This window comes from Mustela nivalis (assembly GCF_964662115.1).
Source record: "Mustela nivalis genome assembly, chromosome: 4".
Classification (NCBI taxonomy): Eukaryota; Metazoa; Chordata; class Mammalia; order Carnivora; family Mustelidae; genus Mustela; species Mustela nivalis.
In genome coordinates this window covers 115,243,161-115,258,955 of record NC_139023.1, presented here as the reverse complement: position 1 = coordinate 115,258,955, position 15,795 = coordinate 115,243,161, and the positions used below count along the sequence as shown (strand labels likewise).

General features: G+C 33.0%; 1 protein-coding gene across 6 annotated transcripts in view; it reads left to right on the top strand.

Moving 5' to 3' along the window:
- The window catches only part of CCSER1 (coiled-coil serine rich protein 1), a 1,379,910-nt gene that overhangs the window by 449,911 nt on the left and 914,204 nt on the right, over positions 1 to 15,795 (top strand). For all 6 annotated transcript variants that reach the window (XM_082727420.1, XM_082727421.1, XM_082727423.1 and 3 more), the window contains exon 6: positions 5,708 to 5,915. In XM_082727420.1, the coding sequence (XP_082583546.1) occupies positions 5,708 to 5,915 (208 nt within the window). The remainder of the gene's footprint in view (positions 1 to 5,707; positions 5,916 to 15,795) is intronic.

The window sequence follows — 15,795 nt, the reverse complement described above, 5'->3', positions numbered from 1 at the left end:
TTTCTTATTGAGGTGAATTTTTTAAAATTAATTAATTCACTAATTAATTATTGAAAATATAGTTGGCACACAATATTACATTAGTTTCAGGTGTACAACAGTGATTTGACAACTCTATGCATTATGCTGTGCTCACCTTCTGTCACCCTACAGTGCTATCACAGTACCACTGACCATATTCCTAATGCAGTATATTTCATCCCCATCACTCATTATTCATTCCATGACTGTACCTTCCATTCCCCCTTCACCATTTTGCCCATTCCTCCATCATCCCCCTACTCTGGCATCTACCAGTTCTCTATATTTAAGTATTTATTTCTGCTATTTATGTTTTTTGGTTTTCTGTTTGATTTTTTTTTTAATTGCACATGTAAGTGAAATCACATGATATTTATCTTGCTCCTTCTGACTTCTTTCACTTAGCATAATAACCTCTAGGTCCATCCATTTTGTCACAAATAACAAGATTTCATTCTCTTTTATTCCTGGGTAATATTCCATTATATACAAATGCTACATCTTCTTTATCCATTTATCTATTGATAGACACTTAGATTGCTTCCATGTCTTGGCTATTGTAAATAGTGCTGTAATAAACATAACAGTACAAATGTCTTTTTGAATTAGTGTTTTTGTTTTATTTGGGTAAATACCCAGTAGTGGAATTACTGCATCTGTGCTATTTCTATTTCTGATAATTTGAAGAACCACCATACTATTATCTACAGTGGCTACACTAATTTACATTCTTTACAGCAGTATATAAGCACTCCTTTATCTCTACATCTTGCCAACACTTGTTATTTTTTTGTCTTTTTGCTTTTAGCCATTATGATAGGTGTAAGGTAACATCTTTTGATTTGCATTTCCCTGATGATGTGTGATATTGGGTATTTTTTCATGTGTCTGTCATCTGTATGTCTTTTTGAGAAAAATGTTTATTTAGGCCCTTTTCCCATTTTTTAATTGAATTTTTTTGGGGGGGAGTTGAATTTTATAAGTTCATTATGTATTTTGGATATTAATTCCTTATTAGATAGGATATATCTTATTGGATGTATCATTTGCATTCCAGTCTCCTGTTCAGTAGGTTGCCTTTAATTTTGTTGATGGCTTCCTTTGCTGTAGAAAAGCTAAGTGTTAAATTTTAATTTATAAAGATGAACAACATTCATGAGCAACAAAGCATGTGTAAAAATTACTGAGTTCTACTGAAGATTCATGAAGTTGACACAGAGAGGGTGAACTGTAAATAAATGTGTTTGGTGGATATTACTATGTTGTTGTTTGTTTATACTAGTTACAGTGATTAATGAACTGCTTTATCAGGCCTCAGTTTCCACCCCCAACCTCTGCTGGGTTTTTTTGGCCAAGTTAAGGGACTGTCTAACTTTTTTGATACAATGCCCATTTGTTCACTTTTCTGAAACTATAATAATTCAGAGCATTGACAGACAGAGAATATGTCCCAAAGTGCATAGATTATATTGTCTAGTGATCCCTACTAATGCAAGAACAGGGGAGTACCTGAACCTAGCTTTCTCCTCATGGCCTTATGAGTGGCCTGTGAGAGGGGAAACTGTGGCTTCAAAGTAGAGCTTTTTCTCTCTCTCTCTCTCTTTTTTTTTTTGGTCAACTACAGGGATTTTTTTTTTTTTTTAAGTTGAATTTACCCAGAGACACTTGGGTATTTTTGGCCCAATGAAAGTCTATTGTTAAAAAGATTGATATTTAAAATATTTAAAAGTTGTAAGCTTCAGGGACTTACCAGTCAGAAATATAATGGTCACATATATACAACAGGATGGCTGTGCTAACCTACGCATCTGAGTAGTAGTCCTTTTTAATGGCCCACTTCACTAAGTACCTCAACCTAATTAAGAATGATTTTGATTACAGTGGTCTTGCAGCTATTTTTCACATACAAATAAAATGTTTTGAGGTAAAAATATTTGTTTTTCATGTGCAAAAGAATGTTACAGTTGACCCTTACACAACCCAGGAGTTGCAGACACTGACACCCTGCAGAGTCAAGAATCTGTATATTTAAAAAAAAAAAAAATCTGTGTATAATTTTTGATTCCCCCTCAAAATTAACTACCAATTGCCTAAGATTGAATGGAAACATTACCAGTAACAGTCAATTAATATATACTTTGTATGTTATGTATATTACATACTGTAGTCTTACAATAAAGTAAGCTGGGGAACAGAAAATGTTATGAAGAAAATCACAGGAGATAAAACATTTATATATTGTACTGTAATTATTGAAAACCGTCCACACATAAGTGGATCCACAGAGTTCGAATCTATGGTGTGCAGGGTTCAACTGTAACTAATATATTTTTTGGTATCACTCATTAAAAGTTAATAGCTGTGGTGAGCTTCTTGAGGTTAGTGAATGTTTCCTCTTAAGCTTGGCAACTTCAGCCACCATTTCTCTGCTGGATACAATATGGATATTTTCTGTAATTGTGAAAAACATGTCATCATTATCCTTTGTTGGAATTAAGAAGTACATTCAGTTTTTTGAATTATAAAACAAATGGTTGATTTATATTTCAAGCATTTCTGTATATAGTCCATTCTTAACTATCTGAAAATGACAGGGCTTCTTATATTTGTAAATGTTAAGCTATAATCCACAGAACTTCAGTAAACTCCAGAAATTGGTCATAGAACTTTACACCTTTATGGTTTCTGAAACGTTTGTCAGTCTTCAGTGATGTTTAGATTTGCGATTGGACAAACAGGTCCAAAGAAGTAGCAATCTAACTAAAAGGAATTAGGAAAATGTTAGCTTAATTACTTTATTGTAAGAGTGCTAGGAAATTTTGAACTGTGGGTAGCAGACCTGCAATGCATAGCAATTTACCTTGCATAAAAATTTATGTATACAAATGAGAGGTATAGTACATTGACTATTAAAATGTTTTATTCATTCACTCATTATTATATTCATTTTTTCAATTTCGGTTGTATAATTTACCAAGTCAACCTTTTATGAGCCAGACACCAGAGTAGTTCACAACTAAAACCTGATAAATCTTTGAAAGTTCTATCTTAAACTATTACATATACTGTGAAATCTAATTTTTATATTCCATTTTATTCTTAATCAGTCTTGGAGAAAATAGGACAGAAGACACTAAATATAATGGAAACCCTTTTGAATGATTGCATAGTTCACAAGTTGTGCATAATTAAGATGAATGTCATATTACATAAAATACATTGTAAAAGTGAAAATATAAATGATTCTTTGTGTAATTGAAGGGTGTTTCATTTGTTTTTATCTTTTTGGCTTTTTGTTTTTAGTTTCTGGCTTATTTGCTTTTTTTTCACATGACATACAGACTCATGTTGTTGCTTTGAGCTTGCCTTGTCTGTGTTCAAATCTCAACTTTGTCCCTTCTTTGCTATATGACCATCTGCATGTTACTTAACCTCTCCATGTTAAACTTCCTCAACTATGAAATGGGGATAATACTACCTAAAAGAGTTGTATTAACTGGTTTAACATGCAAAAGTCCTTATAAGACCACCTGACATGAACTAAGCGTTATTATATATAGGCTCATTATGTGTTTAGTAGGAAAACAAAAGCCTTGCAAGAGTGTCTAGATTGATCCATCCCAAGTCTACTTCTTACTAGCTTTTTTTTTAAACATAAACATTTTTATTGTACAATTTTATGCATCAAAATTCATAAATACATGTTCACTACATTAAAGAATGTTTGTGCACATGTGAGTTAAATTTTTTTTTTTAAAGGAGCATTTCCGTTTTATTAATTTGTGCTGAATGAAATAATATATGTGCCCTACCTCCCCTAAATTCCTTACTCAGGTGGTCTTACTAGCTTTTTAACTCTGAGATAAGTTACTTATCTGGGCCTCAGTTTCCTCATGTAAGATTAAGATATTTATTACATCTACCTCTTGGACTTGCAGAGTTTCAATGAATTATATGCATGGAATGATTAACACAGTATTTGGCCTGTAAGTAAGCCCTCAAAAATTTTTAGCTGTTACTATTTTTTTTAAATATTGATTCATTCATTTTAGAGAGAGGGCGAGCATGAGTGAGTGTGGAGGGAGAGGAAGAGAAGAAGTGGACTTCGAGCTGAGCATGGAGCCCAATGCAGGGCTCAGTCTCCTGCCCTAAAATCGTGACCTGAGCCAAAACCAAGAGTCGGTGGCTTAATCGACTGTTCCACCCAAGCATCCCTATTACTATTTAGTATTTTATTATAAATACAAAATGAAGACAGTAATTACTATCTTACCATTTCAAACAACAGTTGTGATCAATGTATGTATCTGTGAAGATCAAGTGAACAATTTAGTGTAATCCAGAAGTGTGTTTTACTTACTAATTATCTGATACTTTAAAAATTAATTGTACTGTGGTGGGGGCATCTGGGTGACTCAGTTGGTTAAGTATCAGACTTGCAATTTTGGTCATGCCATGATTTCATGGTCCGGATATCTAGTTCAGACTCAGGCTCTGCACAGAGTCTGCAAGGGATTCTCTGCCCCTCCACCCATGCCCCACCATTCACACATTCTCTCTCTCTATTTCTCTCAAATAAATAAATAAAATCTTTAAAAAGTTAATCTACTATTATGAATAATCAGAATTGAATAAAACTAACTGAGGGTATATTTCTTACTGGTATCTTTTCCTAGTCTTGGTGGCAAGCTAGAAGGCTACTCTATTTTTTTTTTTTCCAATTTAAATTGCTAAGTGACCTTGGCATATAATTCAGTAAATATTATACATAAAAGCTATTCAAATTGAGCACAAGTCCTAAGCCATTTTTTCCATAAATAGCCTGAGCTATGCTATCATTTAATTGTCTTCATTGTATAGGCCCCTTGGCTTTAAGAAATGGAAACAAATTCAGAAAAGCTCAATGAAAAAGACTTATTTCCATAAGCTCCCCTTTTGCACTATTTTTAGATTCCTGATCTGCACATTTGGAAAATTTTTGACCTTAGTATCTTTACTTTTACATATAATATCAATATAAGCCATGTTAGAGGATTTCCAAAATGCAATTATTTTCAAATAATTGTTGATTATCAACTAGAATAGGGTAAATATATGGGTATTTTTTCCACACATTACTCTGCTAAAAATTTAATGACTGTTTGATAAACAGACTAATTACATATAAAGTTATGCATCTTCCACTTATTTTACTATTTTCACAGAAAATCTTATGAATACAAGTCTTTCTTAATTCCAAAAATGGCTATTGATTGCTTTAGTAATTTAACATAATTAACAAAATTATTTTATCTTAATTTTTGGTTTCTTAATCTTATATTTCCAATTAATTTTTAAACATCTTTAGAAAAGATACGAAATTTCTCTTTTGGTGATTTCTGTTGACTTTCAGCATTTTAAAAAGAATTAATTTAAGAAAGTATAAACATACTGTTATCATGTATAAAGGAAATCCTCAAAAGGGAAGAAAATCACATTCTAAAGTAGTGATTATCATTGAATCTTACTACTAAAAAAATACAATTGACTTATTTCATAATTTTGACAAAAGGGTCTCAGAATTTTAAGACTAGTAAGAGGAAATGCCAGTCACAAGGAATTTTTTCTAGCTTACTCCTGACATTGATCCACAGTTTGGAAAATACTTCTCTAAATATGCTACATTGTGATTTTTTTTTCTTGTTAGGAATCTTTCCCTGAAATTAACAAAAGACATTGATCAGGAAGTCAGGTGCTCCCATATCAGCCGAATGCCCAGCAGTCCATCTGCAGACTGGCCCCTGCAAGGTGTGGAAGAAAATGGAGGCCTGGATTCTTTGCCCTTCAGACTGATGTTACAGGACTGCACAGCCGTCAAGACGTTATTATTGAAGATGAAGAGAGTCCTTCAAGAGGTAATGGTTTACTCTAAGATTAATGTCTTTCAGTGCTGGTAGACAGTGGAGTCCGCAGACTGGTTAGTCCCTCCTCTGTTAATAATTAACTGCATGGTACTGGGCAGGGGCCAGGTATCCTCTTGCATCTTAGATTTTCTCATTTGTCAAATGAAAGATGTGGAGCTCCAGTTTATAAGGTACTCTTCAGCTCTAAAATTCTAAGATTCTGTGAAGGAATTGAAAAAGAATAAATTGACACCAAATCTGGGCAAAGTTGGTTAAAGAGAAATGGGCATCAGATTTTAACCTATGTTTGTTTAGATGTTGTTACAAAGCTATTGAAAGACCTATTAAATGGACTTCCTTTTTTTTTTTTTTTTTTTTTAAAGAGAGTGAGTTGGAGGAGGGGCACAGGAATAGGCAGAGAGAGCATCCTAAGCAGTCAACACACCCAGCGCCAGGCCCAGTCCCATGACCCTGAGATTATGACCTGAACCAAAAATCAAGATTCCGATTCTCAGCTGACTGAGCCACCCAGGTCCCCTAAATGGATTTCATTTTAATGATATTGATCCTTTATTTATATGATACCATAAAATTAGTGTTAATCATTTTTGTCCCAGTTAGCAATCAGTCTAGTGAGATCTAATCTGAGTGAGTGACTGATTTGCCTACTGAATACAGTTGCCCTCCTGCAGTCTGTGCTCAGATAATGAGTTAGTTAGGAGAATGCATAGTGGATTATTTCCTCTTTATGCCAAGTAATCAGCCATTCTTCAGGATTTAAGTATGCTGTGGGTTTATTTTTATATTTACAACTGTATTCTTTGGAGATTTCTATAAGCAGTGTACATATTAATGTTATTTCAGACATATAAAATGAGAGGTCAGAAATTTTAAATGACTTCCCTCTACTAGTTGTATGAATTCAAGACAACAGCCTGGGTTTTCTGACTCCAAAGTTAGTGACTTTTTACTGTATCCCACTATTGTTCAATTGATTCGTAGTAATTGATAGGAGATGATAATAAATAATGTGAGAAAAGAAAAATATAAATATTTAGAATGAGTAGTATTATGGTTCCCTTACAAAGATGATCTCTAATAATTTGTTTTTCTAATACTTCAGTGATGATAATAATAATAATGCTAGCAGCTTCCACTAGAGGCCAGAATGGAATTAGGAAGAGAGAAGGGAATTTAAGAGAATAAATACCATAGACTATTGGGAGCATTCAGTCATGTGTTCTTATCAGCTGTTAATGTAAAAACTGGAAGAGATATCTGCATTCTATACCAGTTATATTGCTGTGGTGGTTTTGGGTCTAGAATCTAAATAGTGGTATCCAGGAGTAGTGCTTTTATATTTGATCACTCTTAGAATTTCAGGAATTTTATGAACTGTCAGTTATAAAACTAACATAGTCTTTATATAGTTTGACATAAAAACTAAATTATATACACTTATAATGAAACACATTATATTTTTAGAAGGGTAATCAATACTCAAAACCCATTGTTTCCTATTTTTTTACTATATTCTGCTATTAACTATTTACATCTATTGGATCTATATATGGAAATATCATAGAACGGCTGCTGTGTAAATTTTCCAATTTTAGATACATATATGTCATTTTGGTAGCTTAAAATCAGCCACACAGGAGTTTTATGCCATAGGAATTGACAAAAACTACAAATTAGGGCTTTAATTTTTGGTAAGCCTGTTAAATATTTAAGACTGCACTATATTTATGACTGGTTTCTATACTGAAATGTAAGTGTTCTGCTGCACTTGTCAATTCTCCCTGACTTTTGGCTTAACATGCAGACCAAATCTCTTTGAACAAAGCAAGCTTAATAACAACTGTTATATTGAAAGATACTAATCTCAATGTCTGTAGTGTTCAACTGTTCAGCTTGAGCCGTTCCCTTGGTCTGAGTTTTAATTAAAAAATCAACAAGTAAAAGGGAAGTAGGAAGAACAGACAGGAAGTGTCAAAGACTTTCTCAGGGTAATTTAAAAAATATTTAATATTTAAATATTTAATATTTTAAAAATATTCAGTGATATTCACTATGGAGTCAGTGTCCTGAATATATTGAGATTGTTTTTATACTTCCATCTGTTTTTATTCATTAAAGAATATTTGAAGAAACTGAAGAGAATTGATTTTTAAAGCTGATGTATAAGGAGTAATTATTATTGTTTGCTAAGCCCATCCAGAGTGGGGGGGTCTTATTCTTTATTGTCAACAAGAAAAGCAATATTATGATATGATTAGCATAGACAACTCTTCTAGTCTTTATAATAGATGCCTTTAAAGAAAGTTGTTTATTTAAATATTCTTGGGGCCCCTGGCTGGCTCAGTTAGTGGAGTATGCAACTCTTGATCTCAGGGTTGGGATTTGAGCTCCATGTTAAATGTAGACATTACTTAAATAAATAAACTTTTAAAAATGTTCTCTAAGCCAGGAATTTTCAAACAGAAATTTACTTCTCAGTTACTTTTTTTATGTTGCATGGTAGTCCCACTTTTATACGCAGATTATTTTTTAACTTTAAGAAAGACCCAGTTTTGGGGGCGCCTGGGTGGCTCAGTGGGTTAAGTCGCTGCCTTCGGCTCAGGTCATGATCTCGGGGTCCTGGGATCGAGTCCCGCATCGGGCTCTCTGCTCAGCAGGGTGCCTGCTTCCCTCTCTCTCTCTCTGCTTGCCTCTCTGCCTACTTGTGATTTCTCTCTGTCAAATAAATAAATAAAATCTTAAAAAAAAAAAGACCCAGTTTTTTGGATTTGATTATTTATTTGATTTTTAAAATGAAAAGGGATTAATGAGTTTAATATATCATGTTAAAAAATGCTCCTACTTAAGATTTTTCCCAGTGGTGCTCTGTTGTATTAAATTTTAATTTTGAGGTGGGTTAAATGTGGATAATTTGAGTGGAATCTCATACTTTTAATTTTGTTCTCCCTTTTTGAAGTTCATTTGCTATTATTAAAATGCACATGCATATTTCCAACAGCTCTGAAAACGTTAACTCTTTTATTTGGAAAAAAAAAAAAAAAGATCGACTTTGGGCCCTTAGAAATTCTATTGTCACTTTATTCTTCAGCATTAGTGATAAAAAGTCACTGTAGCAAGGGGAAAACGATGTCATTTTATTTCTTCCTTTTTTGTTATTTTTTCCACATAATTCTATTAATAGTATAAGAAGAGAATGCTTAATGTCTACAGAGAAAGTTTCTGTTCTCTTTCCTTTTAGTTTGTTCTGTTCTCTTTTGTCACTCTCTCATGAAGTTTGTTCATACTGTAGTAACTAGCTGAGAAGACTACTCGGAAGAGATTTGAGGTAAGATGAGTAGTACAGTTTCTAGAAAGATAACAGCTAATAAGAACATTTATCTAAGGTTGTTTGTAATCCCCCACTACTATCCATGCCTTTTTAGTTTATATTTAACAAACAAGAACTGGGAATGTACCTAGCAAATTTCCTGAATTATAAGGCATTAAAAAAAAAAAGAAGAAAGAAAGGAAAAAGTTAGATAAATAACAAAAATATAATAGTTAATGTTGTGAGATGAGTCTCTTCTCATAATATAGCTAGATTAGTGAAGGTCAGAATACCATTTATTTAAGAATCAATATAATTTACAAAGCCATAAATATTAAGGTTTGTAATTGCTGGTAGAGTTCTTACCTATTTTCCTTTTTCTTGTCACAACAACCTAATAGTTCAAACTATTGAATTTTATTATCTCCAAAAATAATAATGGAAAATTTTCAAAGGTATTTTTCTATTTTTTTAATTTTAAATATAAGTCACATATTTATATAGAGAACTTCACTATTCATCATTATTCAATGGGCATTTAAGAGTTTTTTTTTTAAAAACATATTTCAGTAAAATGATTTCAGTGATTTTATAACTGACATCTTTTCTTTCTTTTTTTTTTTAATATTATTTATTTATTTGAAAGACAGAGATCACAAGTAGGCAGAGAGACAGGCAGAGGGAAAGGAAGGGAAGCAGGCTCCCTGCTGAGCAGAGAGCCCAATGCAGGACTCCATCCCAGGACCCTGGGGTCATGACCTGAGCTGAAGGCAGAGGCTTTAACTCACCGAGCCACCCAGGCACCCCTATAACTGACATCTTTTCTATCCGCACATATCGAGAGCAAATGAAAAGCCTATAGAATCCCAACTCCAGCAATGGACAATTACCGATGGGAGGAAGGCAACAGTGAATAGTCATAAAGTAAGGAAATTTACCAAAAGCAAGCAGTTAGCCATGTAAATGTAGATAGCACTCTAATAATTAGACTTCTTTTTATATTTATTTTTTCAAAATAACAAAATCACAAGTTTCTGCTGTCTGCTTTAGGTTTATTTGTGCTTGCTCAAAAAATGTGTTTAAAGTAAAAATTGAAAAAAGATGTGCCAGTAAAACTGCAAACACAAGAAAATGAATGGCTGTACTGTCAAATAGGTATAAATATAAGATGTATTACCAGAATCAAAGGCCTGTGTTTCATACTGATGAAAGAGTCAGTTCATCAGGAAAACATAATTATACACGTGGATGGCCTATTTATGTAGCTTATAAATATATGTTACAAAATCTGACAAAACTAAATGAAGAAATAGACAAATTCACATCATAGATAATTTTAACCGTGTTCTCTCAGAATTGATAAAACAGCTACACATGAAAATCAGAAAATTTTCAGAAGATTTAAACATCATCATGTTCTTTAACCCCACTGAGATTAATAGATTATTGCAATTAATAATAGAATTATACAATCTTTTCAAATCCGCGTGGAACATAACCAAGACAGAGTATATGTGAGGTCATAAAAAAGTCTCAATAAATTTGAAATGTAGATTTTATATATATATATATGTATATATATATAATATATGAAAAATGAAATTAAATAGGAGTCAGAAATGATTAACTAACTAGAGAAACATCAAATATTGAAAATTAAACAACAAATTACTGTATACCTAATGGGTCAATTTGAAAACTTTGAGGAGAGTTTTAAAGTGTTTCAAGTGAGATGATAATGATGTTGATAATATAACACATTTGTGGTATATAGTTGAAACTATGTTTAGAAGAATTTCATAGTTTTAAAAGTTATACTTAAAGGAAGAAAGTACTATAATTGATAATCTAAGTTTCTTCTTTAAGAAACTAGAAGGGCAAATTAAACCTAAAGGAAGAAATAGAAAGAAACATGAAGAACAAACTTAATAAAATTGAAAAGAGGTAATAGAAATAGGAAATTTATAAACCCAATTATTTTGAGAAGTTTTTAAAAAAAGGCTGAGGAAGAATAAAGAAAAAAGTAAGAAACACAAATTTCTGATGTCATCAATGAATCAAGGCAGGAATAATCAGTACTAATTCTAAAGACATGGAAAGAAGGCAAGGGAATACTATTAACAACAGTTTGACAATAAATATAACAATGTAGATGAAAAGCACAAATTTCTTGACAAAAATCTAGCTTTTCAAAGTTACATAAGAAGAAAGAAAAAGTCTGCAAAGTCCAATTTCTATTAAAGAAATAGATTTTATTATTTAAAAAAAATTAAGTCCAGTAGTTTCAGTGCTGAATTCCATAAAATATTTAAGAAAATCTTAAGAAAGATATTATGCCAAAAAAAAAATATGAGGAAATACAGGAATAGAGTATGTTTCTCCAGCATGTTAGATATGGCCAGCATAAACCTATTACAAAAATCTGGCAAAATCTTTATAAGTAAAAGGAAATTACAGAAAAATTCCCTTTATAAATATAAATGTGCAAGTATTTTAAAAATTATTAAATGAAATTGAGGAACATATAAATAAACAATGACTTAGTTGTTTTTATTACAGGAGTACAAGGTTTGTTTAACATTCTAAAACTAATCAGTGTAATTCACAGTATTAATGAACTAAAAGAAAAAAAGTATGTGATTATATTGATACATGTAGAAAGCATATTTGGAAAACATTGAACACCAATTTGTTGTCAAAATAAAATTCTAAGTAGATTAGTAATAGAAAGGAACTTTTATTCCTAGTTAAAAATCATATTTAATTGTACAAAGTGAGGTACAAAAATAGTACAAAGTGAAACCTCTTTTTCACTTTGGTGAGAGGTAAGATGTCCACTCTCACCACTTTTATTTAGCATTGTGTTAAAGTCCTAGCAAGAAATAAGGCAAGAAAAAGCATTGAAAACCTTAAATATTAGAAAGAAAATGTAGGGCGCCTGGGTGGCTCAGTGGTTAGGCCGCTGCCTTCGGCTCAGGTCATGATCTCAGGGTCCTGGGATCGAGTCCCGCATCGGGCTCTCTGCTCAGCAGGGAGCCTGCTTCCTCCTCTCTCTCTGCCTGCCTCTCTGCCTACTTGTGATTTCTCTCTGTCAAATAAATAATAAATAAATAAAATCTTTAAAAAAAAAAAAAAAAAAAAGAAAGAAAATGTAAAACTACCTCTATCAGTAGATGACATGGTTGTTTGTATTTACATCCCTAGGAAATCTATTAAGAAGTTAGTAATAAACCTAGAAGGAATAATGAAATTTGAGATTAGCCTGGTTCAGGGATACCAAAATAAAAGGTTCCAATAAAATTATGTGTTGCTCCATAGAAAATTAACTAGTACATGAAAACAACAAAGGTTTGTTGTGGTTTCTGTGATCAGGACTTCGAGGGCAGCTTACCTACCCCTTCTGGCTGAAGGCCTGTTGTGAGGTTGCACTCAAAACATCAGCCATGGATGCAGTCATATGGAAGTTGGACTGTATTTGAGGATTCACTTCCTAGCTCATTTGTATCCTGTTGTTCATAGGGTTCAGTTCTTCACTACTGGTGGCCAGAGACTGTTTCTCACTGTGTAGGCAACATGGCAAATGGTTTCCCAGGAGTGTACAATCCAAGAGAAAGGGAATGACATGAAATGAGGAGTGCTCTCTCTTTTTTTTTTTTTTTTTTTTGAGCAAGGACTTTTGTACCTTAGTCTCTGAAGTAACATATTATCACTTTTGTGAAATTTATTGGAAATAAAGAATAGCCTTGTTGTTAGCGCGGGAGGGCACTATACAAAGGTCTGGGTACCAGGAGGTGAAAAACTGTTGTGGCCTTTGCTATCCAAAGCTACCATAATATATCTTTTGGCCCCCAGTGATGGATCCCTCACAGTGCAAAGTACACTTATCCCTCCAAAGGCCACCCAAAGTATCATTCTGTTAGAGTATTAGAATCTCATCATGTAAGGCTTGCAGAATTGTAGACAAGGCTTAAGTATAGCAACCCAAGTTCAGTTCTCCACTTAAAGACCTGAAAACTATTGCATAGGTTAGCATTTTCTTGTTTCAGACTTACAGCCTGGAAATGGTTCTTCACAGCTTTTAGTTTTGTCTTTTGTACTCTTGGTTCTTCCCTCCAAGTTATTCCCCCCACCCTTTTTTTTTAAATGAAGTTAGCACATGTTTACTTCTAAATAGTTATCTTACTCTTACATGTGCTTGTAGATGTAGATTTCCAGAGGCCTCTTTTCATTTTGCACTCTTTCTGTCCATTTAAGTCCAATTGCAGAGTGTTTCTATGAATAGAATTCTCTTAAATTACTTTTAGATTTCTTGTGGCTCTTATTAGAGATTCATCCATTCCATTAGGCATTCCATTAGACAAAAGCTACATCTACAAATATCTTCAAAATAAACCCTTCTTTAACTTGAAGTAGTTGATGAACAACCCCTTTAAGCTTTTAACATTTTAATTATTTGGTTGAGAGGATCTGTGAGACATACTCTAAAACCTTCAACAGGATACTGTTAGTCTGGCTGAACTGGGTATTCTTCAGCACTGCCTTTCTGTATTTCAGAACTAATAAATTTCTACAGTAATAAAAACTGTTTACATCTGGATTGGTTTAGTTGTTGCATAGGCTTATATTTTTATCAGAGTTCATCAAATTACACACTTAATATGACAAGATGTGGAATGTCATCACATAACTGATAGCTCCATCGTTACTGGTTCCATTTTGTGCAATCTCTGCCCTTCCTTTGCAAGACTTGTAAATGAAGTATGACCATTTATCATGCAAATGAAGTTAGGGCACTAGTGTCAATTCTTACAAGTTGTATGAAAGCTTAATTTTCTCATTTTAGAGTAATGCAAGTTAAAAAAAACAATACGACACAATATTCATACAAAGCAAAGGATCCATTCTATACTCCTTGAAGAAATCTGACTGAGAATGGATAGGTTTCTGAATAAGAATGTTCTCCTTTCTTGAGGCCTGGCTTTTTATGAGGCTATAAAACCTGATATGCAAAATAGATAAGAAGGAGAAAAGTGTAATTTCATGGCTCTTCTGTTATTTAAGTAACCTTAACTTTCAACAGCCCTTTAGGAGAGATTAGAGTAGGGAGAGAAAAATTGTTTCCTAATTCCCAGCTCCATTTCATTAACAAAGTCCCACTGGAGGAAGTATATTAGATTGGTAAAAATCACCGGTGTCTGAAATCATGAAGATCTAGGGGTGGTTCTCACTTCTGCCAGTTAATAGTTCCTACAAGGTGATTAAGATTTTTGGGTCTCGCTTTCATCACATGTAACTTTACTAACCATCCCATAGAGTTATTTGGACAATTAAACAATAAAATATATATAATAGGTAATCACAGGTAGAGTATAGGGAAAGTATCCATGAACAAAAATTATTTTGCTTGTGTGATTATTGACTGTCAAACTAGGTGACAAATATGAGAGATTTCTTAAACACTTGGAAATGTACTGGTGAATGTTCTTAGTAGGACAAAGTGTTGCACTATTGAATAATAATTTAATATTAATCAGTGTTAATAAAGGTTATACTTGCTGAAACTAAAGGTAGAAGTATTATTGTCATTTTGGTTTTCTGGTCTTTCAGTTGAGGTGGCACATTTGAACTGATATTCTTTGGCAGTAGACCTACTACATGTCAATTGAATTTCCTATTTTCAGTCAATATATAAGAAAGGATTTTACAAGTAAGAAATGATGGTAACAGACCCTGGTGGTAGCAATTGAGGCAATGAGAAGGGAAAAGATGTGTGATGTGTTCTGAAAGCAATGCCAAAAATAATTGTTGTGAATTGGAATTGGGTGGTGATGGAAAGAGAAAAGCAAGGATAACTTGACAGTTTTAATTTGAGTAATGGGCCTGTTCTTGCCACTTCCTGAGACTTAGCCTAGTAGAAGAGGAGTAACCTGTGTGAGAAAGGAAGGAAACAAGAGTTCAGTTTTGGCCAGGTTAAGAATGAGGTGTTTATTTAGACATGCAAGGACATGTGTCAAGTAGAAATTCAGGTTAACATTTACAAACCCAGAAAGATTCGGGTAGACATACATAGATTGAATATTCACAATTACTTAGATTCTGTTTAAAACTATAGAAAAGAGAACTTGTAACTGAAACCACAGCAGGATGCTCCAGTATCTAATGATGAGAAAAATCAAGAAAAAGAGTGTCCAGTAAGATGGAAAGAATACTAAGAGTATAATGTCAAGAAGCCAAGAGAACACATGGCTTTGAGAATGCCAGCCTGAGGAATGGTGCTGAGAAGTAAGTATGACAAGAAAAGAAAAGATGAAGTCATTTGATTCAGGAAATCCATTAATTCCAAGAGTATATTACATAAGCATTAAAAATTTTGATATGTAAAATGACCTATTCAAGGTGTTCGTTTATAAAGCAACAACCTAGAATAGAAATAGTAACCATTTCTACCTGGTTCTCAATTATTAAATTATTGGTTCATTTATTTACAAGGCATGGTCTTTGAATAATACATGTTCTGAGATAGTTTCAAAATTTATTTTTAAATGGAGAACCTGGGTAGCTCAG